The sequence below is a fragment of the Muntiacus reevesi genome, chromosome 3 (genome assembly GCF_963930625.1).
Source record: "Muntiacus reevesi chromosome 3, mMunRee1.1, whole genome shotgun sequence".
Taxonomy (NCBI): Eukaryota; Metazoa; Chordata; class Mammalia; order Artiodactyla; family Cervidae; genus Muntiacus; species Muntiacus reevesi.
The window spans coordinates 219,599,554-219,625,090 of NC_089251.1; the positions used below are offsets into that span (position 1 = coordinate 219,599,554).

Below are 25,537 nucleotides of genomic sequence, written 5' to 3' on the forward strand. Positions count from 1 at the left end.
ACTTAACTTTTGGAAAAGATGTATTGAATGAGGTAAACGAGATAACAGAGAAGAGAATGTCAGTGGAGTGCCAAGAGTTTGGAAAGAGAGCGTGCTTTTTCACTTGACAAGACCACCGGGTGGGAAGGTAATTTAACAGGAAGCAGAAGTATATTTGGGAAAAAAACAGAGGTTTTGCCTTCCAGAAAACCTCAAGTTGCTATATATGAATTTGATCTCTCTTGTGTGTATTTTACTTGGACCTTTAAAAAAATGCTATTAGGAGGTAGGATAAGACGATTCTGACAGTGGTAATTCATTCACCCAGCCAGGGTGGTGTAGAGTTAGATAGGGAGGATGGAGTCTAGAGTTTGACTGCCTGACTTCAAATCCATCTTTTAAGACCTGCTGTGTAGCCTCAGGCATGTTAACCTCTCCTTCTGAGGATTAGGGTCCTTGTGGGTAACAGGGAAATCATTTGGGGACCTAACTTGTAGACTGGGCACAAAGAGTGAAGGAGACAATGCAGGTAAAGTGTTTACTTCAAGGACTGCACATTGTAAGCACTCAATGAATGTTCAATATTTTTATTTGTATTTATTAGTACACGTTCAGTAATTTCCCAAGTTGTAAGCAAGATGCATGTATCAGGAGCAAAGTACATGGAAGAAATGAATCTGAATGGAGAGCAGAGAAATTGCAGATAAAAACTAAATCTTTCTCAGTTCTTTAGTTGCTACAGTGCACGTGGGCAGAACTGTCCTGCAACTTCTCAATGTCTCAGAAGTTCAAGGGCACAGAAATGTTGATTGGTTAGTTCACTACATGGATCAGCTCTGTGAATAATTGTGAACAAACATCACAGTTGATATGGCTCTCTCTTTTCCAAGGGAACAAACCACAGAGCAATGTCCTGAACGAGCATTCTCAAGGACAAGTTCAAGGCCTGTTAGATATGCTTTGGGGATGCCCACTGAACTGAAGTCTTTAAGATATAGATATTTGATGTGCGCTCATTCTTAGTCACTTCAGTTGTGTCTGACTCTTTGCGACCCTGTGGATGCTAGTCTGCCAGGCTTCTCTGTACGTGGGATTTTCCAGACAAATATACTGGAGTGGGTTGCCATTCCCTCCTCCAGGGGATCTTCCTGACCCAGGGATCGAACCCACATCTCCTGTGTCTCCTGCATTGCAGGCGAATTCTTTACCACGGAGGCACCGGCGTAGCCCATAGATATTTGATAGTTATAGGCAGTTGATTTTAAGGGAGTCCTTTTGATCATAAATAATATGGTTATATTAAAATACATTAATTCTATACTATGAACCAACAACCTAAAAGAATAAAATGTTCAGCGATTATGTCATGCCAAAGACAGAATTTGAGAGCAGGAGTTTTAGAATTGCACTAAATATTCTACTAATTTTGCATTAAATATTCTACTAATCTCCAGAAATTTTACTGGTAAGCATTTAATACATTCAGTTTAAATAGGAACTGACTTGGCCATTTATCTCTTTTTAAATTGCTTGATTGGTTTACCTGATTCAAATCAAGATGTCCTGGAATTAAATTTCCACATGAACAAAATTCAGAAAAAAATATCCAAACTGATATTGAGTAAGTAAAAACTTCTATAGGGTAAGTTTTCTTTTTTTCTAATATCAAGGTTCATGATTCACCTGACAGAATAACTGAAGTTAGTAAATGCAAGGTTTGTGGTACGAAGATTATCATGTAACTGAGAAACAAAATTGACTAGGTAATTTGAAATTTTAGCTTCACTCAAAAGTAGAGACACTTTTTTATTACTTTTCTAAATAAAGTGGGTTGAAGAGCACCTACCTTTCTCAATAGAGAGAGTACTCAATAGATGTCAGATTTAAATTTTAGCGGAATTTAAGTGAATTTTTTTTTTTTAAATAAGTGAATTCTTTACAGTGCTTAACAAGAGTTTCAGATTTTTTATTTCTCAATCCTTGTTTATGACAATTAATTCTATTGAAATCAACAGTTATGTAGGGTTTTCTTCTCTGTCCCAGTCCCAATTGTCAGGAAAAGCAAGCAAGCAATGAGCCATGGGTAAGGAGAATTAGGCATTATTATTTTTGGTGTCTGCTTAGGAAATAAACAGACCGAGGTAAAAAAGCACAGGATCTTGAAATAAGTAGCTCATAATTTCCTTCTTAATTTGAACTATTTTATATGTTAAATTGTAGACAGATGTAACAAATACACTTTATCAATGACACATTCATAATCAACACATAATCAAATGACCATTCAATTTCATTTCCCAACCTTAGAACCAATCAACCCAAAGATGGTTCTCACTTATAATTTTCTTTTTAACACATTCTCAAAGTATAACTAGTGCTTAATATAAACAAATAAAAGGCTTGTGGGGCCCAGTTAGGAAGGAAAGTGAACTAAATTTCCACATATATCATAGCGACAGAAAATTCATGAAGAACTTCACTTTGATAGAACCTAATACACTGACAGTAGAAAATGTCACGAGATGTTTGGTCAAGAGACCAAAAAAGTTAACACAGTGGAAACTTGACAAGCTGGGAAGCCAACAGGAGGATAATTAATCACAAGTTTAGAGAAATCATTGGATGGTTAGCATCTTGTTGCTAGGCAATGTTTCTAGGCAGCTGATTTTCTCACATCTTAAAGGACCAGAACATTTTTTTAGTATAGTATATTTTTCAAATTGATTATGCATATTTGTGTTTGTCAACTTTGGTGTCTCTCAGCTATCTATAACACCTTGGAGTTTATGGACTAATTTGTAAGAAATAAAGGTATTGGCTGGATGTCAATATATATAATAGCCCTCACTAAAATAAAAGTTTTGCACTCACCATGTAGTAAATGATAGAGTTTGCATATGTTCATATAATAAAACCAATCAGAGAGGGAAAGATGCCTTCAATGATGTGCTTACTGGCTTACTGTAGCTGAATAATGAGATATAACATATATTTGAGGTTGATTAAGACATTAAAGTAAATTTGGGTATGAAAATATATTTAATCTATAATACATAAATAGGACTTGGTACTAAAGAAAATATCTATTGATATATATCATAAAAGACAAATGTAAGAAAACTGACATTTCAAACACTGAATTATGTCACACAAGTATAAAAACTACTGGGATTTGCTATTCAAATTAGGTTGCTTTTAAGGTATCACTAGTAGAACTTTCAAAATAATACCAATTAGTATCAGACAATTGAAAAAGAAAACTGGGCTGGTTGAAATAAGAGCTCTGTTATTTATCAACCTTGTTCTTTTCACAAATACCCTCAATGCTTAGTGTTGCAAATCTCACCCAACTTTTCCACACCCTCAGCTGGCTGTGGTCACTTGTACTGCCTCTGTCACATGCCCAGTGAGGGATAAGGGAAGGTACAGTACAAATGCTTCCCAAGGATGGTTTTCAATCACTAGAAAGGGTACTATGGATTTAGATGGTCAAAATGTGACAGGAAGTATTTACATTCCCTTTTCTTTGTTTTTGTTTTTTGCATCTTCATCACTTTTCCCCCAAAAACATTTACGTTAGGTTAATTTTTTTCCTCTATATTTTTAAAATGTTTGATACTAGACATTTTGGTTTAAAATGAGAACCTTCCTATAATTTCCAGCCATCAGTATTTTGGTTGCAATCCTACATTCTTTCTTTTCCCACCTAGGCCCAGTGCACCATGCCACATTTCTGGTGGAGAAAAGCTGGAGATGGATTAAGAACCCTAGTTTCTGGTTAAGGGTGGAAGGGGGAAGGAGGGAGGGAACACAGGTGTGGCTCCCCACATAGCAGATCAGATCTTGGATTTTGGGAACTAATACTGCTTCTTCTTACAGCCCTTGGCTTTCTTTTGAAAAATAAAGCCTTATTCTCTCTACTTGTAGGGAAAAATCAGGCTATCTTGTTAACCCTGTTTAATTCTTCCTAAAGAGGAATGCATGAATTGGAAAGAAATAATCTACATTTAGAAAGTTGTATTTTAGTCTTCCAAATATCAGTAATTTCAGTAGCTCATTTGGCCTATTATTCACTTACGTCTTTTCTTTCACAGTACTAACATTTTTAGTTTATTCAAAATATGGCCAATTTGTAAAAACCAAACTGAGTAGCAGCCCCTCCCCCCAATCATGGCTTACTTGATGTTTTGATGATGAAACAAATACAGCATTAACTGAATTTTTTATTGTTCAAGTTTTTCACATATAGGTTCATCACAGCTTAAGAATTTGAAGATATTTTCTGTAGCTGGCTTGTGTCATGTCATTTCGTTGCCCTGGCCATTTAAATACACCTTTGACAGGATTTGTGAATTTGGTGTACAGACTAACTCGAAAAATATAAGACAAGCAGGCTCATAAACACATGAATGATCCAATAAACAGGCAACAAAAAAGTCCTACTGAGCTAGGCAAAAGCATTATTTCTTCCTTGTTGAAGGTATCAGCATATGCTACATCTTATGTTGCACAAGTGTACTCATTAAATATTATGAAATGTACAGCAGGCCGGGAAGCTCTAACTAGCTAGTCAAAGTCACTCATACCTGTGTGTTCGTATTTATGTCGCAGAAGGGAACTGCTTTTCTGGAATGTCTTGTCACATAAGTCACATGCATACATGCCACTCTCTGTCTTCTTGATCTTCTTTCGAGACAGACAGGAGTCGGAGTCTGTCATGTCATCTAGGCCTGACATGTAGTCTTGTGCTCCATCAAGCAATTCTCCCTGTGATATAATCACATAGTTCAACACAGTCGCTTCTCTTTGTGTTTATAACAAACAACTTTGCATTGACTGACATTTGGAGAATCTTGGAAGTGCTCTCTATGAATCCATCTAGTTCTTAGAAACTTTTACTTTCCATAAACAATATATGAGGGTTCACATTTCAACAAAAATATAAACCTTCTCTGCCCTAGGTGGTAAAGCTTGTTGTTTTTCAAGGATAGAAAATGTTCAACTCTGAAGGTGAGAAAAACATAAACTTCCCCATATTCCTTAATTTTCTTTCTATTAGGAAATATCTGTGAGTGAGAATTAAATATCAGAATTTGTATATTTTCCAGTGTGCTTAACTTTAGAAATGATCTGTAGCTGCAGAAACCCCATTTTAATTGAATTTTATATTTAGGTACAAAATGTTATTATTATGCAATCTATTTAAATGTATGTCTACCAACTAAAGGCCTGGAGCTATATTTTTATATTTAATTTTCTAATTTGAAATAGGGAATATTAATAACACTTTTTATCAATGTTCTATCTATGTTAAAACAGCCTTCAGCATTGAGCAATAATGAATGTGGATCAGTAAATTATTAAATTTCTTGATATTTATTTTGTCTTGATCCAAAGGAGTGCAAACTTGCATGATAACATACATTTCCATTTGCCAGCCTACAGTTCGCTTTTCTTAGACTACGTTTGCACTAATTAATATTAGAGAAGATTAAATAGGCTTAAATACATTTACAAAGAGGGCAGATGTACTGTAAATTGGAATACTGGAACAGCTGTGACAGAGGTGCACTGCTACTTATGCTCCTATTTTGTAAACAGGGATTTTACTCCATGATGTTAAAACATACCTGCTTTTATATTTGAAAAACCATAAATTATTCACTAGCTTGAAAACTACAAAGGAAGTCATGTGGAATGTACAAAATATTTTTTAAAATACTCTTCCAAATAAACTATTCTCTATGAAACCAAGTGCACATCAAATTTACATATTATTGCAAATTGTGAGCATCTCTAAAAGTATGTGACTGTCATAAATGTTAACGTTTAGCCTCTATGTAAGTCCTACAAAATACTCATGAAGTGAAGTGAAAGTCACTCAGTCATGTCTGACTCTTTGCGACCCCATGATCTGTTCAGTCCATGGACTTCTCCAGGCCAGAATACTGGAGTGGGTAGCCTTTCCCTTCTCCGGGGGATCTTCCCAACCCTGATTGAACTGAGGTCTCCTGCACTGCAGGCAGACTCTTTACCAGCTGAGCTATCAGGGAAACCCCCCAAATACTCATATCAGCATATAATTCTGAAAGCAGATGGATCAATCTAAATAAACCTTAATGATAAATATTAAGTTCTTTATCTTTTCTTAAGGCACAATTGCTTGATAGAAAGGGTCCCACTGTTTCTCCATTTATTTGTCTAGCCCACTCAGTTTTAGCTTCAAGTTCAACCCACTCTTCTATTTCTGCTGAGAACACAGCAATAGATTTTTTTTCCACTAAGATTTTTTTCCTACATACACGTAAGTGATATAATTTTCACCTCCTCTCTTCTGATTAAAAAAAAAAGTCTCATTACCTGAAATCCTGGTTTCCGCTGGTACTTTCTCCTTTGCTGCATGTCAGCAAAAGTAGCTGCTCCAGTTGGGTAAGTATAGGCCATGTGTGGTAGGAAGCTCATCTGATCCAGTCCTGGGTATGGTCGCAGTCCAGGGATACTAGTCTGGACCGGTGGCATGAAAGCGGCCGGGGGGAACGCGCTTTGTGGAGGAAGAGCTGTGTAGAGAGGTTTGGCACTAAAGGGGTTCATGCCGAACACTGGGTTAGCACTTTTGCTGTCCAGATTATTTGAATTTGAAAACTCCTTCTTGATAAAAGTCAAGTTCAGAGGCTCATCTGAGTTTTCAGATGACGAAGAAACACTGTTGTGGTCTAAATTTATGCTGCCAACTTTCGTTTTGTTCTTTGTGGCTATAATACTTTTGGGTTCTTTCATTTGTTTTGGTAACGACAGGTCCAAAGGCTCAGCCTGGAGCTCCTCAGATGAGAAGCTGTTTGGAGTGTAAGAACTACTGTGGGAGTTTTTAGAAGACGTGGAGGAAAGGTTTAAGGGAGAAGGAGTATTACTCCTTGAGTGGTCCAATTTCTCAACTGGTTTAATGTTGGTGAAATGGGAAGGTTTTGTTAGCCTGAGAGGAGGGTCACAATTCGTAACACTGTTGTGGAGTTCTGCTATCGATGGTGACGTTATGGAGTCCATGGGTTTTACGGGAGACCTGGGTAATAAAGAGTCTTTTGTGGGAGGGTTACTGGTGGGAGCTAAGGGCTTGGAGTTCCTTTCCAGTGATGGTGACCTGGAATTTGAGTACTGGTAGACTTTTCGTTGCTCAAACCATTCCTTCACAAATTCCTGAGGAAGGCCCACAGCAATGGAAATTTTCAGCAGTTCATCAGAGTTGGGCTCCATGTTCATAGCATAATATGCTTTAAGTACAGACATGTGGTCCTTGTATGGGTTGATGGGGCTTGTCATTCCTTTCTCAGAAAGTACAGATGACAAGAGGAGGGCTTTATTATCAACAAATACTCCGGCTTTGTTGGGGACTATGTTTTCATGGGGTTGCAGGACTGCCTTGATCTCTTCATTCATCTTACAAAGGTAACGTTCATGCTGATGCAAAGGAATGGGGCCAGGAAAACTTTCTTTACAGAACTGGCAGGAGAATGGAGTGGATATGTTGTGGTTCTCAATCATTTTGTCATCGGTGACCAAATCTATTAAAGTACGCAGCTTCTCTTTCTTTATGTTACTGATCTGTCTCCTTGAGTCAGTAGTCAAGCTCTGGAGGCAAGCTTTGGCTTCATTGACTTTTTCTAACGTGTAGTCAATAATACTTTTAGTGGCACCATTATGACTTACTACTGGAAGACCTACGGGTGGAATATTAGGAGAAGTAACTCCTTGTTCCTCAGGTTGAGAGCATGGATCCTTCATGTGATAACCTTTCAACTTGGAGATTTCTTCAGCCTTGCAGTCCATTTTTTGTCTGGAAACTGTGTTGTCCACAATCTGTAGAACCTTTTGTACCTCGCTTAAGTTACTATTCATTGTGGGAAATCCAAGTAAAGGGGCTTCCATCCCTACACCTAAGTGCTGCATTGGACTCTGAGCAGACGGATGAACTCCTAAAGGGCTGGTGGCTCCAAGTGCACCATTCATAAAAGGACTAGTGCCACTAAACCCGTGTGTGGCCATTAGAACTTTATAGTCATTGAAGTCTAGTGGTTCTGTTTTAATTTTAAGTAAGCCTGTCTGTTCAGACATACTAAGTGGTTTTCCATTCTCCAACTTGTTTCTTAACTGGGTAATGGCCGAATTAGTAGGAGAAGAAGAAACAGAATTAGGGGAAGAACCTGTCTTGATGCTGTTTCTCATTCGGCCATTTACAGAGATTAAGCCAATACATTTCTTGCTGCTGATGTGTGAGCTGTAGGAACCAGAATGGGAGAAACGTTTCTTGCAGTTGGGGCACTCGTACGGCTTTTCACCTAAAATGACAATTAAAATGAATGTTACTTTTTCTTTTTTTTTCCTTTTTGATGGGGCACCAATTGCAATCATCTACCCAGGCAAGAATCTGTGCAATCAAAGGAAAGGAACACAATGGGGCACCTCTACATTCTAGGTGCTTAGATTAGAATTATGTGGCTATAACTGTTTCTGGGCTTTATCTACCCTGGGAGGACATAATTCAAGATGTTAGCAATGGAAGGTGAGGGCTAATCTGTGCCTTTTTCAGCCAAGATCCAAAATCTTGTCTTGCCATCGGCAGCCTCCTATTTAAACAGAGTGTTAGATTAATGTGTGGTCAATAGCACAATAAAGATGTCACAGTATTTAAAGGGAAGTGTAGCCATGGCTTTAATCAACTCTGTGAAGATTCCATTGATTCTACCAATCCAACGAGTCCTTTGAATAGCATCCAGTTTGGTAATAAAATGCTTGGCAGAGCTATCAAAATAGTTATAAAGAAGAATTCTCAGTGGTAAGATATTGTTCTGAAAATACAGCTTTCAGGAATCAAGGAACACTTATCATACAAAAGCTCTTATCCAAAATTCTTCCACATTCTTCTTTCAAGTTTGGGTATCAAAAAATGGATATCCTTCAGAATTTGCCAGCTGAGTTTCTTCAGGTCAAAAACATTTTAAAGGACCAAAAGGACCTTCTAGATTTCACAAGAAGGCAAAACATGTGCAATTTTCAAGAAGTATAAGCACTCCTCCTCTTATTAGCAGTGCTATTGGTGGTACTGTAAGGCTCACAAAGACAAAGTGGGCACACAAAGCTTCTGACATAAATGTGTGGTTCTAAAAAACTACAAACAGAATTGTGTACATTTTAGAACAGAATTGTGTACATTTTAGACAATCTTTAGAAAGGCTCCTAATGAAACAAAACGCAAAAACAAGCACCAGCTCCTCCATTACTCACCACTGTGGATTCGCAGGTGTTCCTTCAGATGGTGCTTATATTTGAAGGCCTTGCCACACTCCGTGCATTTGAACTTGCGATTACCTGCTCCTTGGGTCAGCATTTGGTGCTATAAAAGGAGAAAGACTGACATCAGTTTTGTGCAGGAGGAACAAAGGAAACTTGTTACAAATATTTTTAAAAGGCCTCTATTTTCAGACAGGCCAAAAGGTTTGAGTGCATGTTTATTTATTTGCCCAGTCTTTCAGAGTTGCAATAAAAGTGATAATGTTGGCAATAAAATTGGAACAAATAAAAAAAAAAAGTGCTTTCACATGCGCATCCAACACTTGCTTTAGAATTATCTCTGTAGTCTCTTTTCCAAAATGTTTCTTTGAGCCGTTGGAGATGAGAAAGCATAATTGCAAAGATGTTTGTGGCTCTCTGTGTTTACTGCAGATTCTAAAATCTGAAGATTCCCTGTTGGAACGCAATGATTTTGTCAAGGAGAAAAATAAATATTATACTCAAAATCCTAGTCTCCCCGAAGAACCCCCCACACAAATAACTCATTTTTCTTTTTTGTATTGAGGTAAAAACATATCTTATACTGAAGCAATACTAATTTTAAAGAAGAAAGAGAAAAAAATCTCACATAAATTAAAAAATTCTTGATTATAACTATTTCATTACATGATAAGCATGTTTAAATACCCCATTCACAGTGCTAGTAGCAACTACAAACCCTGTTTTTCCTGAGATGTTGCATGTAAGATTTGATTCATTATCAAATGTAAGAGACAACATCTTGGGCTAGAACTGCTTGAGCAGTTTTATCACAGGCCAGTAGGAAAGACTTCAACGACCTGTCATTTTCCTTTTTAGTAGTGTGCTAGGGAGTAGGGACGAAAAAGAAAAAAAGTTTGCTGAAAAGAGAAGTTAAAAGCAGCAAAGATATAATCAAACACAGCTGACCTTTTTGAACAAGGGAAAAAAAGCACTGTGACTTAGAATTCTGAAAAAAAAAAAAAAGAAAAAGAAATACAGTCATCCACTCTGGATGTTCAAGGTAGGAGGCCAGCCTTTTTCAAGCAGCAATGACACAAAAGCCTTTTGCAAAAAAGACAGTACAGAAACGGTATGACAACTGGTAGGGTGTTCTGAATCTTCCCACATTCCTAGTGAGACAGATGGTGTTACATGGGACACGGGGAGGTTTGTTCAAACAGCAGCAACCTTCAAAGATCAAGCGGAGCCCAGCCCGCCGAGCGCCATTGAGGGACCCGCGCTCATATGTTGCTGAGTTGCATAAACAAACAGCAACAGCTGCTTTGCCTCCCCCCACAGCCCTCAGAGGACTACTATAAACTTTAGTTGTGCCACTGTTAATATGATACAATCATTTTAATTTACTAATTGTAAATGCCACGAGCAAATGAGGGGACTTTTCAACACCAAAGCTACCATTCATAATGCGCCAGCACAATCACACTTCTGCATGTGAAATTTAAAGCAGTTATGCTAGATAAATATCTAGGCACTCTTTTTTTTTTTTTCCTGGAGTTTTTGTGCATATAAGCAAGGGGAGAGAAACTGTTACATAAGTGTAACTAGGCAAGTGGGGTTTTTACAACTGAACTTGGAAAAACATGCAGGTGGCAAGTTCAATGAGATATAAATGAAATGATTTACATGAGCTATTTTCTTAAAATAATGAAATTCCATAATCCAGTATCATTGCCATTGCTTGATTGTGTTTGTTTATTCTCATTTCCCTTATTCAAAGAAAATAAAGCCCATAAGAATTTTAGAGAATATCTTGTTTAATAATTTTCAAAACAGATATGGTGTCAAGGTTTATATAGGGTGATTCCAGAACTGTAGGGCCAGATATTGAGACTTAAGGCACATCAGTTGTGTTACCATCCGAAGACCTCATAATATCAATCTGCAATGAACTCCCCCAGGAGGACAGAAAAAGCAGTTTTGCTAAAACATTTAAGGGACACTGTGAATTAAACCTATTCAATCATTTTAAGGATTTAAGAAGCTATACTGTTGAAGATAGAGTCTTTTTATTTTGAACACAAGTAATCCAAAAGGCAGAGTAATTTTAATATTTAGCAACAAATATGAATATCAAGAAAGGATCATTTTTATTGCATATACACATTTGAGTATTAATACAGTTTATTTTATATAAGCTTGCATATGTATTATGTGCTTTTTGATTTTCCTTAAAACACTTAATTAGATTTCATAAACTAGTAGCAGCTTGTAAAAATAGCCTAAGTAATTGAAGGTGTTATGTGACCAATGGAAAGAATACATACTTCTTTTACTATGACTTAGATTTTACATGGAAAAAAAAAAACTAAGTAAAACTAGGTGAAAAATGGAATTAAAATTGCTGAGATGTTTAATAATGTATAATTAAAATGCTACAATTTCATTCACTTTTTGTGGAACATAAAAATGAAACTAAAGTCAAGTTAAAGTGCAAATAAAATTTCTAAATTAGAAATTAACACACTCATTCGATCGTGAACATAAGACTATTAAATCATATTAGAAGAGACCATCAAAAAATCATTTAGACCTCAATTAAAGCTATTACCATTAAAAGATCTGCATCTTCAAAATGCCATGAAAAATTAATAATGATTGCCAATCAAAGCAATATCGTTTCTCTAAGGGGTTATTATAGAAAGAAATCACTTAAAACCAACCCCCCACCTGATCTGTCCCTGGCTTGTGCGTCACCATATGCCGCTCGAGCTGGGTGCGGTAGGCAAACGTGTAGCTACACAGAGGGCAGGAAAAGTTCTCTTCATTCTTCTCGTGGCGGTACTTGATGTGCTCCTTCAGTGATGTCAAGCGCTTGTAGCCCCGGTCGCAGTAGGGGCAGGTCAGCAGTTGGGCAAAAGCATCTGGAGTTCCAGGTGGCAGGTCTGTAGCCGAGAGACGGGAGGGAGAGAAGCGGGCCAAAAGGTCAGTAAATCAATGACAGCTAATGGGCGGACTGCCCGGGATGGTGTGACAGGAATCACTGCAATCTGCTCCTCCAGGGTGCCATCGGCGCACGCGGCCTCCGTGCACGCCAGTCCCCTTGCACACCCAGGACAGACTTGTCGGCATCAGCTCACACTGCGCTGGAAAATTAATTAATTACTGGAGCATTTGGGGGGGGAATTTAAACAGCTGATAAATGAGGAAATTCTCTTTAGGTGACTGACAGTTCGGAGGAAACCTTTAGTCACAGATGACTCAGGGATTCATGGGGTGAAGGAGCTTTGTGGATCCCAGGAAAGAAGAACAAAAGGTGAGGGTCAGAATCTCTGAACTTTTTTGTCCCCTCCAGAGTGAAATATTTCGGAAAGATAGGAATCCATGTAGATATTTTTATCTCTTAGAAATAGGCTCTAATTGTTCTTGTTCTTTATTGGATGTACAGATGACACAAATTTGCTGACAAAAAAATTTCACAATACCCTAAAATTACAGTTCTAATCTTTGCTCATGAAATTCCATGCCTCTGCAGCTGTTCTTCAAATTTTAAGGTAAACACCCAGGCATGAAGTGCATTTGTAATTCTAACAGCTGCAGAGGTCAGCGTCGTGGCTAAAAATGAACCACAGCCTCACCATTTTCTTCCTGCCCATTGGCCTCTGGCGTGCCAAGGCGAGACAGCTCCTCGGGGGCTTCCGGGTAAATGATGGCTGTGTCGCTGCGCTGAAGGTACTCCTCGATGCTGACTGCATGACCGTCGCGTTCCTCCAGTTTTCTTTTGGCAAAGTATTCCTCAAAGTCTGCTGTGCAATTTGCATTCTTAACTGAAATGGTAAAAAGAAGAAGAAATGTCTTTTCAGGCCCTTCTTCCCAGGAGCCTCCGTCTGCCTACATCACTGTAAGACACGTGGACTTGCAAAACGACTACAAATACCTAGCTTATTTGTAGGAAGTGTTGCTGATGACCACTTATTGATCGAATGGTTATTCTCATAATATACGTCAAAAAAAGAGAACACTTTGCTCTAAGTTAAATAGGCATATTTTATTTTCCTCTTCCTGGAAGATGAGTCTGTGTGCTTTGCAAAGAATGACAGACATTTTAAAATGTTTTTCAGGGAAAATGAAAAAAGGAACTATATTCTAAGATCCATAAACATGGGAGATAATATGAGCTCAAAGCTACTTTAATAATATATATAAAACTTTCTTTTTTTTAAAGAAAGGTGTATTTAATTTTTTATAGTCCACTAAACTTAATGTTCCTCACCACATATACATTCTGTTGCTAAATGTAAGCTTTTAACCCTCCATTCTCTGAACATCACAGACCACCAGGACTACACAGTTCAAGAGAGATGTAGAAGGATGGATATTCCCGGAGAGATAATAATGAGATTGTTAAACAAAATTCAAGGAATGTTGGAGTTTACCTTTTCTTAAAATTTCAATGTTTAGCTCAATATTTTAAAGTTGCTGAAAATAAAATTAAGCTCACACTGATAGAAATAAAAAGTAACAGATTGAGTTAAGAAACTGGCTATCTTGCAATATGATTTTGATATGACTTTTAACTTTTATGATTCTGTTCCCATGACATGAATAACAGGTGTAAACCAATGTTAGCAACTTGTGTCCCAAGACTGTATATTGGAAACTACTAGCTATGTTTTTGAAATAAGTTGTGGCTTAAATATCCTTAAGTAAAAACTTTTATGCATAAGTCAGTGTTGGGAAAGTGGGTGCCACATTGTTGTCTACCAGAAGTAAGTGAAGAATAATCCTTTGCTCATACAATCCATGGTGGGGCCAAACTTTCATAGTTTTTGAGGACAGTAAAGCTTGATCTCACTACATTCTTCATCTCACCTTCTCTGTCATAAAAGATACTACAGTATTGATATTTGTCATCCTAATTCTCCACGGCAATTTGTGGCAGGGTGATGTTCAAGCAAGCCAGTCAATTTTTATTTTTGGCTTTTACTGTTATGAACGTGTATGAGAAGACTAGAAAGTGGAACCTTCCATTAATCAATAAGTATTTACTGAGTGCCTGGTATGTGACAGGCATCATGTCTTGTTTTGATAAGCAAAAAAAGAGATCCAGCCTCATTCTTCAGGAAGCCATGAAAATGATCATTACAACTGATATTGTCTCAAAGATAGTTATAATAATACAAACTCAAATAAGTGTTATGAAAGAAAGTTACATGGTGGTATTACAGAAGTAACAGGGGGACTTGACAGGGACCTGATGGAGTCTGGAAGATCAGGAAAGCCTTAACTGAGAAGCATGAAATTAACTAACTTTAGAAGCTAAGGTAGAACAGTGGTGACTGGGAAGAACATGGACCATTTCGGAATCTGAAAGGATTTTGCTAGAGTGTGGGGAGAAGGAGCTTGATGTAAGGGTAAAGAGGAAGGTAGGGACCAAACCCTGCAGTGCGCGCTAGTCCTGTTAAGGATCTGGATTTTCTTCTAAGAGAAGCAGGAAGCCACCGAAAGATATCAAGCAGGAAAGATGGCGGGGTGAAATTATGGGTTATCTGCATTTTCAAATGACAGCCCTGGTTACAGTATGATGGGGACTGCATGAAGAGGAAAGTAGACCCTGGGAAACCAGTTAGGAGTCTCTTGCCATTGATTGGGCAAAAGATAAAGGTTACAAAAATGGTGAGGGAGATTATAAGAAGTGGTTGGATTAGTTTTGGGGAAAGCTTGGATGTACCAATGAGGGAATGGTGAAGATCCCCACCCCTTTTAGGTTTAGGCTTTTCGAATTTGATAGCTGGTTAAGTGACATCAGCAACGCAGGAAGCACAGGCATTCTAAAAAAGATTTGAAACTATGAATGAATACACTGGATCAAATAAAAGGAAACTGGGAGCATTGCACTTCGTAGACTATTAAACTAAGTGCTAACAATCTGAATACTGTGATCTCAAATGTTTCTTTTTTGCCACTCTAACATCTGTTAATTTTAACAAGAGCAATGGTCTAATTCCAGGACCTCTTTCAAATAGAGGTTTGAAAAGTGCAATAGTAGATTAAGATTTTGTATCTTGAAATTTTGCTTAAATCTTCTCTTAGAATCTTCCGTCTTAACATCTTTTCTAAGTAGAATATGGACATTGATTAAGATCACTTTCCCTCTGATCTATTCAGGTTGCCATGGATGTTTTCCAAAGGATACTTGGTGGTGACTGTGACGGTATCATTTAACTTGCACCATTAAGTCACTAGGGAGGTATGAAAGTAATGCCAGCTTGCACAAACTATTTATTCATTGTTTGGGATCATCAAAATAACTTCAGATCTATCAAAAGTCACCTTTTAAGTGCAAGAAAAGATAAAGGGGACAAAATGGGTGGATCCAAAATGAACCTTTTTTTAACAACTTAATTGATTTGATCAGGGATTGACTTCTTTATTAGCACCATGGCAGCAGAAAGTAAGGTGATAGTGATTTTCCAAATTCAGATCTAGTTAAACATTGCCAAATGTTTAAGACATGATTTATTTTAATTTTTCAAGAACACTGTCCCAGTTGAAGATCCTTAGTGTAACCCAGTAAACATGGATAGATATACATTTAATATCATCCTAATTTTATCCTGATATTTCAGCAAGTACTTGAATTATCTGGCTATCTTTGCATGAATTTTTATTTGCATATGAATGTTTCCATCAGAAATGTAATCAAATGCAAATTCAATTGGATTTGCATTAATAGCCTTTCAGCTTAAAAGGGAGGAAAATTCTGATTTTTCTGGATAGGCAAACTAAACTGCATCTAGATACACTACTGGTATTTGGAGAGGCAATTCATTCAGTAAATCAAATCTGGCTATACTAGATTTCTATGTCAAGTGTGAATGGGGACAAAAGATATCAAATCATGTGCTCTTGTTAAGTATCATCTTTGATCATCTTTTAGCCTGAGCATCAAATATATTGCCTAGAAATTAGTAGGCACTCAAGAATCATTTATGGAATGAATCTGGAATAAATTACGTCCTTAACACTAATCTTGGTGCAGAAGTCTTCTAAAAAAAACGAAGCATAAGATAAGACACCTATAGTTAGGTGTACTAGACCTACTATTCAAGTAACTGTAGAACAATTATGTGATAAACTGTGTAGTCGTGATCATAAGTTCTTGCAAGAATTTGATAGGGCTCAGGGGAGTATTCAAAAAGGGTTTCACGAAGAAAGTCAATTATTTAAATCTATCTGCTCTATCAGGATTTTTCTTCATGTGGTATAGATATGCTATTAGTTATATATCTTAATATCTAGAGTCACTTTAAGTGGGTTAGAGTCTAGCCTTCTATGAACTAGGTATAACCATCATGGATGAAATGTGATTTTCCCTAATCTTGGTATGGATACTAGTAACATATGGTTACTAGTAAATGGTTTCTCTGCTCAGTACCACATTCTCCTTTGCTTGGGGTGGTTCCCCACTGTCCCTATTGCTAAGATTTATGGTCCTCAAGGCAGCTGCCACATTGTTGCATGATCCTGCTCCACTAGATGCAGTGAATCAATCGGCACCTGAAGTAAAGTGAAGTGATCTTAGCGCTCCATCCTGTAGGTCAAAGCATTGATTGGTCCAGTGGTAGTCAAGAATCCCACTGAGTTTCAGTCAATCTCTTTCCCATGATTTTAGGATTTGTTTCCAAAGAGAGCACCAAGGCAGACGTATATTTTCCAAGTGACTACAACTATACGATGTAGAATGAAAGACCTGATAAATCCCATGTAAAATAAGAAAATTTATGAAGAGAGAAAATGAAGCAGATACCTAAAGAAAAGCAGAGACAAGATGACAAGCCGTGACAGCAGTTTTCTAACCACACTTATTCCTGAGGTCAATCAGCACTTGCATCCTCCCAGAGAGCAGAAAATTCCCTCTTCTACCTTAGGCTATGCTGTGTTTCAGCCTACTAGACTCCAAAACACCCTGATTGTTACAATTCTAGAATAAATGATGGAATTAAATTTTGGATACTCTCAAAATTGTTGGGAAAGAAAATGTTTTGATTCTATTTGGAAGTCTGCATTTTTGTTTTTTACAAAGATTTTGTAATACTGTATAGCAGAATCAGAGATGAGGTAGAAAATTTGCTAGAAAGTTATAAAATTCCTCACTGCATTTTTCTAGTCTAAAATCAACCTCATTTTCTTTTCTGTTTTTCTATAATCCTCTTCACTCCTCGATCTCCTTGGAAGAACTGCCAAAACACACTGACAAAGGATATTTGCATGGTATTTATGATCAAGCCATAGCAAAAATTCACAAGAAACCTCAAGTAATTTCTTCCCATACCTTCTCCAGAGATTTTGCATTTAGTCCTAAAATTTACCCTGATGTCTTGCAAATATCTCAGCCTTCCCTAAGGTCTGGTAAACTTTCCTCTGTCCAAAAAAAGAACTTCATTAATTAAAAATGTTTCCTCATAGCCAAATGTGTTTTAATATTGTTAGGATAACTTTCTAAGTCCCTTTAAATCAGAAAAGCTCAAATTTCTTGTAAATATGTTGGTCACTCTTACTAATGTTGTTAATTAATAATACTTTCATAAAAACCCTATGTCTATCTTAGGTATTAATATTTTTGATAGATAATGATAAATACCAACATGGACTGACTTTTCAAATTACTGCCTAAAAGCAAGCAGTGTTAACCTCTTGAAATTAAATCTCTAAATAAAAGATATTTATTGGTCTCTTTAATAAATCATTCATAACTCCTGTTCCCCTCATAAATATTTCTTAAAGATTCTTAAAACTCTTTTTTAAGTATTTCTTTTCCTAAAATTATTTTTATTACTTTTATTTTATTTTTTATAGCCATACCCCATGGCATGTGGAATCTTAGTTCCCTGACCAGGGATTGAACCTGTGCCCCCTGCATTGGAAGCATAGTCTTAACCACTGGAGCACCAGAGAACTCCTAAGATTCCTAATATGCTTATAAGTAGTTAACTTATAATGAGACCTTGATACTTGTTCCATCTCTTTTTTCTGTTTCTTTTTATTCTCTCACCATGTATTTTCTTTCTTTGCTACAAGCATGTGTTCATGTAGGAAGACAGGTACTCTATTAACACTGGTCTATAACCCAGCATGATTTTCACATTCATTAAGAAATTGAAGAAATATATTTGACTATTATGCTAAGCCATTTTAATAAATATCAAAATGAATCAATAATTCTTTTGGAAAAGAAAATACTTTGGAGGGTCTAGAAGAGCTGAAGCAAACACCTATAAAAACTGAGTAAAATCATTCATCCATCCCTTTGCTTAGTAACTGTTTATTGAGTGTCTACTAGAACCAGAGCGTTGGATAGGGATAGAACACAGTGATGGTGACTGAGAACTGCTTTTCTACTCTGTGAGTCTCATATTTAGAGACAAGTACATAAACTGAGTGTGATTCTGCAATACACAGACATAAATACATAAATGTGTATCAGAGGAAAACAAATACACACATACACACTTCCTTAGTATAAAGTAGAAATTACACATTTATAATATCTGCTTTTACTCACTTCAAATGTCAAGGCAAAGGGACCTGAATCTAGATAACAATATCCGTCATCTTTTTGAAAAAATAAGCTCTCTTTAAACAACATTTTCAATGGTAGGAAAACACGGAAAATTATTTTTGATTTAGTCATTTGTATTGAATTTTTTAAAGCAAGCCCATATTCACATTTGTTGAATATAAATTCTCATGGCTACTTTGTTTAAAGTGGACTAATTAATGTAGGATACATATTTTATCATTAAAAATGGATGCATGGCTTTCTGCAGAATGCACAGTGGCACCAAATATCTAAAAGCAACCTTGAGGAAGATGATGTTTTTCTCATTAGATAGCCACATGGGCTACCCAACAGAGCCTCCAGCTGCTACAGAGGTGTGGGTAAGGCCAGAAAAGTCTTGTCAAAAGTGACAAAGCTTTCTTCTCTTCTTGAGAATTAGTACAGTGTCTGGACTGGTCTCTCCATGCCGGCTCTGATGTGGCTTTCTCCTGAGAACACATGTTCAGATGCCAATGAGTACTCCCCATGTATAAGAGCGTCAGGAGAGAAAGTTCCAAGGGGATGGGACTCTGTAGTATTCTGCAGAATCAAATACCTCCCCCAACAGCAGGAAGCAGCCCAACTGGGGACAGAGTCTAATTTTAAAGTGAGGTTTTTTGTTTTTTTTTTTTAATTAGGGGATCATGAATATCCAGATTTAGAGACTACAAACCCGTTGATAGTTTTGCTGTCTATGTATTCGTATGAAGACCACTCCTTTAAAACAAAAATCCCCAAGTTAGATAATATGTGTTTACCTTTCATATACCTGTGAAATCTAAAATTTTGGATTTGGTTTATCACTGAAAAGACTCAAACTATTTTATTACATTTTAGACAGGTTTATGAAGGATGGTATTTTTGCCCAGTAAGTCAATGCTCTTTCATATGCTTTCAGTAGAGACACATGACACTTAAGGATGTTCCAGGACAGTGGTTTCAAAATGTGGTCCCTGGGTCAGCAGCATCAGTACCACTTGGGAACTTCTTCAAAATGTAAATTCTTGGGGTCCACCCCCAGACAGACGGGAATCAGCCATCTGTGTTTTAATAAGTCCTTCTGGGGATTCTGATACATGCCTAGTTGAATTGTTACCCTAGGAATTCAGTTCTCTGCCTCCCCTGGCTAAGTAAGGCATTCAGTAACGTGGTTTGGGAAACAATACAGAATTAATTCTATGTCAAGGAGCCTTTCTGCCAATCTCAATCTGAGCTCATGCCCTCCTTCTACAGAATATCATCTGCATGTCTCAATTGTTGAATTTATCCCATACAGGATAATCTTCCCTTTGCGTGCCCACGAGCTAACAGAGGCGCAGAGGGTCTTATTCACCTTTGTATCCCAGTGCCTGGGCTTCCCAGGTGGTGCAGTGGTAAAGAATCTGCCTGCCAATGCAGAAGGTGCAAGAGACTGTTGGGTCAGGAAGATCCCCTGGAGTAGGAAATGGCAACCTGCTCCAGTATTCTTGCTTGGAAAATTTCATGGACAGGGGAGTTTGGTGGGGTCGCAGAGTCAGATGCAAGTGAACACGCATGCATGCATTCCAGTGCCTAGGACAGTGCCAGGCACATAGCTAATCCTCAATGATTGAAAGATTAGACCCTGTTTAAAATAATTAGACTTATTCATTTTAACTCACCTACGTATGTCTTTTAATCTCAATCTCTTCATCTATAAAATGAGCCAATGTATGCTTTCTAGGGAATCCTCAAAATTTCAGAATTGCATCATTTCAATTAATTCTTTGCCCTAATCAATTTGCTTTTTATTCACTGCCTAGGCCTACAGAGTTTTATCTGTATTGTTTTCAGTGACAAACTCAAAGGAACGCAGTTTTCCGATGGAGGACCCACAAAGACAGATTAAGGAAACATATTTTGGAGGTGCCTGGAAACCACAGACAATATCACAAGGGAAACAGTGCTTAAATATTAAGCAAAAATTAAATATTTGTTGAATGAATGGAGACACTCAAGAAGCTTGGGATATCTGTTCTTTCTTGTGGGAACCCTTGCTGCGAAGTGGAGAAAGCTGCTCCTAATCGCAAACAAAGCTCATAAAATCGCAGCATTCATTCACCAGGAAGTGACAGGGTCTTCCTGATGTACACAGGTTACAGTCTGAAAGCGACCCTCCTATCTAACCTGCCAAGTGCTACTTTTGTTTTTCTTGCCTCAGAACCTATGCCTTCCTCACCTCTCTTCTTAGAAACTCATTGTATGAAAGTAACTAGAAAAAAAAATTTTAATGATAATTTGCATGACAGATCTGACTAGAGGACGAAATTCTCCCAACCTATAAAAACGTGACCAATATTATACACAAGAAGAAAATGACATGCTCCAGAACAACAGGACTCTCTCTTTGTTAAGTATCTAGGTACTAAATGAATTGTCTGATAAACTGGTAAATTCACTGTTACACAATTGGTTAACACTATACATTCCACTCAACTCTGGCCGAGAACTATTTAACCCAAGTGAAAGTGAAAGCCACTCAGTCGTGTCCCACTCTGCGAGCTCATGGACCATACAGTCCATGGAGTTCTCCAGGCCAGAATACTGGAGTGGGTAGCCTTTCCCTTCTCCAGGGTATCTTCCTAACTCAGGGATCAGACATAGGTCTTCCGCATTGTAGGTGCATTCTTTACCAGCTGAGCCACAAGGGAAGCCCAAGAATACTGGAGTGGGTAGCCTATCCCTTCTCTAGTGGATCTTTCCAACCCAAGAATGGAACCGAGGTCTCCTGCATTGCAGGCAGATTTTTTACCAACTGAGATATCAGAGAAGCCCCCAGAAGAAACCTAGGTAATTTAAAGGTTTTAACTGAACTCCAATTAAGAGATACGAGAGGAATGGAAACTTATAAAGCAAGAAGATAAAAAAGGTACAAAAACATTCTCTTTTCTCCACCGTCTTCTATGCTAATGATATGACACACAGAATTTATGCTGCAAGAAGCCTAACCCATTGTTAGCCTGCTAACCTTATCACTCTGATTACCATTTTGGGGACATTGGACTTTCCTGGTGATTCAGACAGTAAAGAATCCGCCTGCAATGTGGGAGACTCTGGTTCAATCCCGGGATTGGGAAGATCCCCTGAAGAAGGGAATGGCTACCCACTCCAGTATTCTGGCCTGGAGAATTCCATGGACTATACAGTCCATGGGACTGCAAAGAGGAGGACATGACTGAGCGACTTTCACTTTCTATCTTGCTCAAACAAGAGTTTAAATCAAGGTCTAGCTCTTTATCTGGGATTAAATTGCTTCTGAGATCCCTGCAAAAGATCCTATACACCTGAACAGAATATGTGTTTCTATGTGGTACTTCAGGCAGAGAGTCCCTGATCCCACCCCTTCCCATCCTGCTCATACTCACAGATTATCTTAACATATTTTGTGAGGTATAAGCAGGACTGGCTATATAATGTGGAGCTTGGTGCAAAATGGCAGCTAGATTCTTTGCCACGGAGTTACCTGGGAAGCCCCAAACGGCAGCCATATAGCACCAAACCAAGGGTGAGGTCTTTCTGAGCCCAGACCCGTGTGCCTGCAGGGACCACTTCCAGGAATCCAGACTCGGATCTAGAATCATGAGGCAGGAGCACTGAGAACCTCCCCATCCAGTAGCAACTTGCACAGCCCATGATTTTCCTTTTTTTTATTCAATCTTCCCAGTAAAATCTCATTAGAAGAAATGATAGGGTGGGTGGAGTCCAAAATTTCTAGTCTAATGTCCTCACTTAACAGATAAAATGAAGGTACAGTGAGGCTAATGATTTGTAGAAAGTTACACAAATAATTTCTGGAAGAGCTGGGTAGAGAATTCATGTGTCCTAACTCAACCCATTATTCTTTGGACTATATCATAATGAGTCAATATGAGAGAGAGAGAGAGAGAGAGAGAAAGAGAGACAACCCCACCTTTTTAGTTTTTATTCATGCCTGATTGGATATAATTTGAATAGGTCTTAGATGCTGAAAAGATTGCTCTGACATTATAAGTAGCTCTAAACAAAACATTATGACACCATAAAATTAATAGGGGAAAGGCAATATAAATGCCAACTTCAATATAAATAAAATATGACATTTTAAACTTTTTTTTTTCTCAATTTGTCTTTTCATGTCCTCCCTCTTCTGAATCCTATGCACTTTTAAAAAATTTTTATTAGAGGCTAATTACTTTCCAACATTGTGATGGTTTTTGCCATACACCAACATGAATCAGCCATAGGTATATATATGTCCCCTCCCTCTTGAACCCTCTCCCTTGTTTTATTTTTTGACTGAGTGACTACATCTAAATCTACTGGGGTAAAATGGAAAAAAAAATCACGAAATTTCTTCAAATGCTTCACTTAAGAGACTTATTTAAAATTTCCATTTAATATTTAGGGATTGCATTTTTCTCCTTTTTATATTTCCTAATTTGAATCATGTTACAAAAGGCACTCAATTCAAAAATAACTTTATGAAACATCTTGCAAAGGAGAATTTTTATTAACTATTACGGTTTTTGTAAATAAAAAAAATGTCTTAAGGCTTAATTTAGGACTAGAGACCAAGAATCACTTTATTCACGGTTCATTTTGCTTTCCCATTTCACATATTACTTGTTTATCCCCCCCACATGCTTAATGATGTCCTCCTACATGAGTTCTGCTTCTTCAGATCAAATGAAACTGTGTCATCTCTTGATAATATTCCATCCCTCACAAACCTTTCCAGCGGAGCCATTCTTGCTTTCATTTGTCTTAAAGCTCAGAGCAATAGACAGAAGGGTCAAAATACTCCTCCATTCATACCACCATTTCAAATCAGAGTGCCTGTTTTATCAATTTGTTCATCACTTCTTTGTTTATTCATTTATGCTTTAATGTGAAAAGCAACCTGTTTATAAACCATTGAGGCCGTATAAACACTGCACCTACTGAGACGAAATCAGAGAAGAGCAAACTTAACCTTGACCCTCAAAAAGCCTCCAGTCTGTTAACTGTAATTTTTTGAAGTCTTAAGTCATCCATTTTCACTATCATGTCTTAGGACACAACCTATACAGTTCAAGTAAAATGACACTTATCCCATGAAAATGTTTATCCCAGGCTGTCATTACTCTCATTCTGGGGAACTTCATTACTGAAAAGAGAGTCTGTGCAGAATCCCGGCTGCTGGTGCTCTGACTTTCCCTAGTCCAAGCACAGGGATGGCCCGCCACTCCTGGGTATGGCCAACCCTGGGACAATGCCATCTTTTTGAGCAAAACTTGGAACTTTCACTCTCTGATTTCAGCCGGCTGCTCCATCCCATCACTCAATTCCTCACCTCCTGAAACAGGTACTTCATTGTGATAATCAGACCCTGACAAGTCCCTCAGGTCATTTCACCGATTCTGATTTTGCCTGCCTTGGTTCACCTTGAATTTCGAAGTCACTTCCATTCCTACAGTTTATTCTTATATCATTCTTGCCTTGCCAAACTAAAATCCTATGTTCATTCCCGTACTGTCAATTGATGATCTCTTTTTTCTCCCTACTTCCAAGAGTGCAACTTCTGTGATGTGAATTCCATCAACTACCTACCATCATTCTCCCTTCTTCTTCTGATTTTATTGCTAGAAAAGATGTGTGTCTGCCCACAGCCAAGGCTACCATCTAAAGCTATTCCCTCACAACTCTTCTGATAACCTACTCCATTTTTTACCTCAACTCCTTTTACATTTTCAGCCTTTTCCTCTGTCTCTCTTTTGTATACAGCTATGTTCAGCAAGCCTTTGTCCTGGAAAAAAACTTCCCTAAAATTTGCAATCTCTTACGTCACCTCCCTATTTTCATGTCTTTAGTACATATACACATATTTCTTATTTAGCTACCATTGCTTTATTTACTCAATTGAGTATGTCATTAATGACAGTGACTATTCACTGTATGTTTCATGACACCTAATAAAATGCTTTGCACTTTGTAGGGTCTCCCAAATTGATTACTGATCTAACAGCTGATGAAGCCATAATCATTCATTTGTAAATTTTACCTTCACGTCATTGTGATTTTTGTCTTTCCTAATGGCATCATAAGATTTTGCATTCCTTAAGGATAGGATTATACCTTCTATTTCTTTTGTTTCTTTCTTGAACCTCAGTTCAAATTCTGCACACAACAAATACTATAAAAAGAATGAAGTATTTTCGTGCTTGTTAACAAGTGACAAATATTATTTAATTGTTACCTAGGACAGAAAGGAAAAAAAGATATGATTCCTTTTCTAAATAGTTATGCTTAATTCTGAATTAAAAATAAATTCATTATTAATCAGTGCCAATATTTTTTATATGATCTCTGATACTAGTCACTGATCAAGTGAAGGAAAAATCCTTGACAGCTTTCAACATCCTTATACACAAATATAATAAATACTACTAAATCCTCTTCTACATTCAGAAACAGGATGCTAGATAAAGATGAATGAGATAGAAAGCTAAGCTAGTCCTTCTTAATCTTCCTATTTTAACTTCAAATGCAGCTTTAGTGCAGTGAAAAGTAATTTGTCCTACAACTTGTCTGGGTAGTTTTCCAAGATGTCAAAGGAATTTAATTGGCTAAGTCTCTCAAAATCAACTGGTTAGTCCTCCCATTACAAATTTGTTAAATATTGTAGTTTTGGATTCTAGAGAAGTTAATGAGGAGCCAGTG

General features: G+C 37.4%; 1 protein-coding gene across 3 annotated transcripts in view; it reads right to left on the minus strand.

Moving 5' to 3' along the window:
- ZEB2 (zinc finger E-box binding homeobox 2) overlaps positions 1 to 25,537 on the minus strand; it is a 135,090-nt gene that overhangs the window by 6,972 nt on the left and 102,581 nt on the right. For all 3 annotated transcript variants that reach the window (XM_065931488.1, XM_065931489.1, XM_065931490.1), the window contains exons 5-9: positions 12,879 to 13,067; positions 11,971 to 12,185; positions 9,256 to 9,364; positions 6,340 to 8,309; positions 4,566 to 4,746 (exon numbers count right to left, since the gene is read on the minus strand). In XM_065931488.1, coding sequence (XP_065787560.1) covers positions 4,566 to 4,746; positions 6,340 to 8,309; positions 9,256 to 9,364; positions 11,971 to 12,185; positions 12,879 to 13,067 — 2,664 coding nt within the window. The remainder of the gene's footprint in view (positions 1 to 4,565; positions 4,747 to 6,339; positions 8,310 to 9,255; positions 9,365 to 11,970; positions 12,186 to 12,878; positions 13,068 to 25,537) is intronic.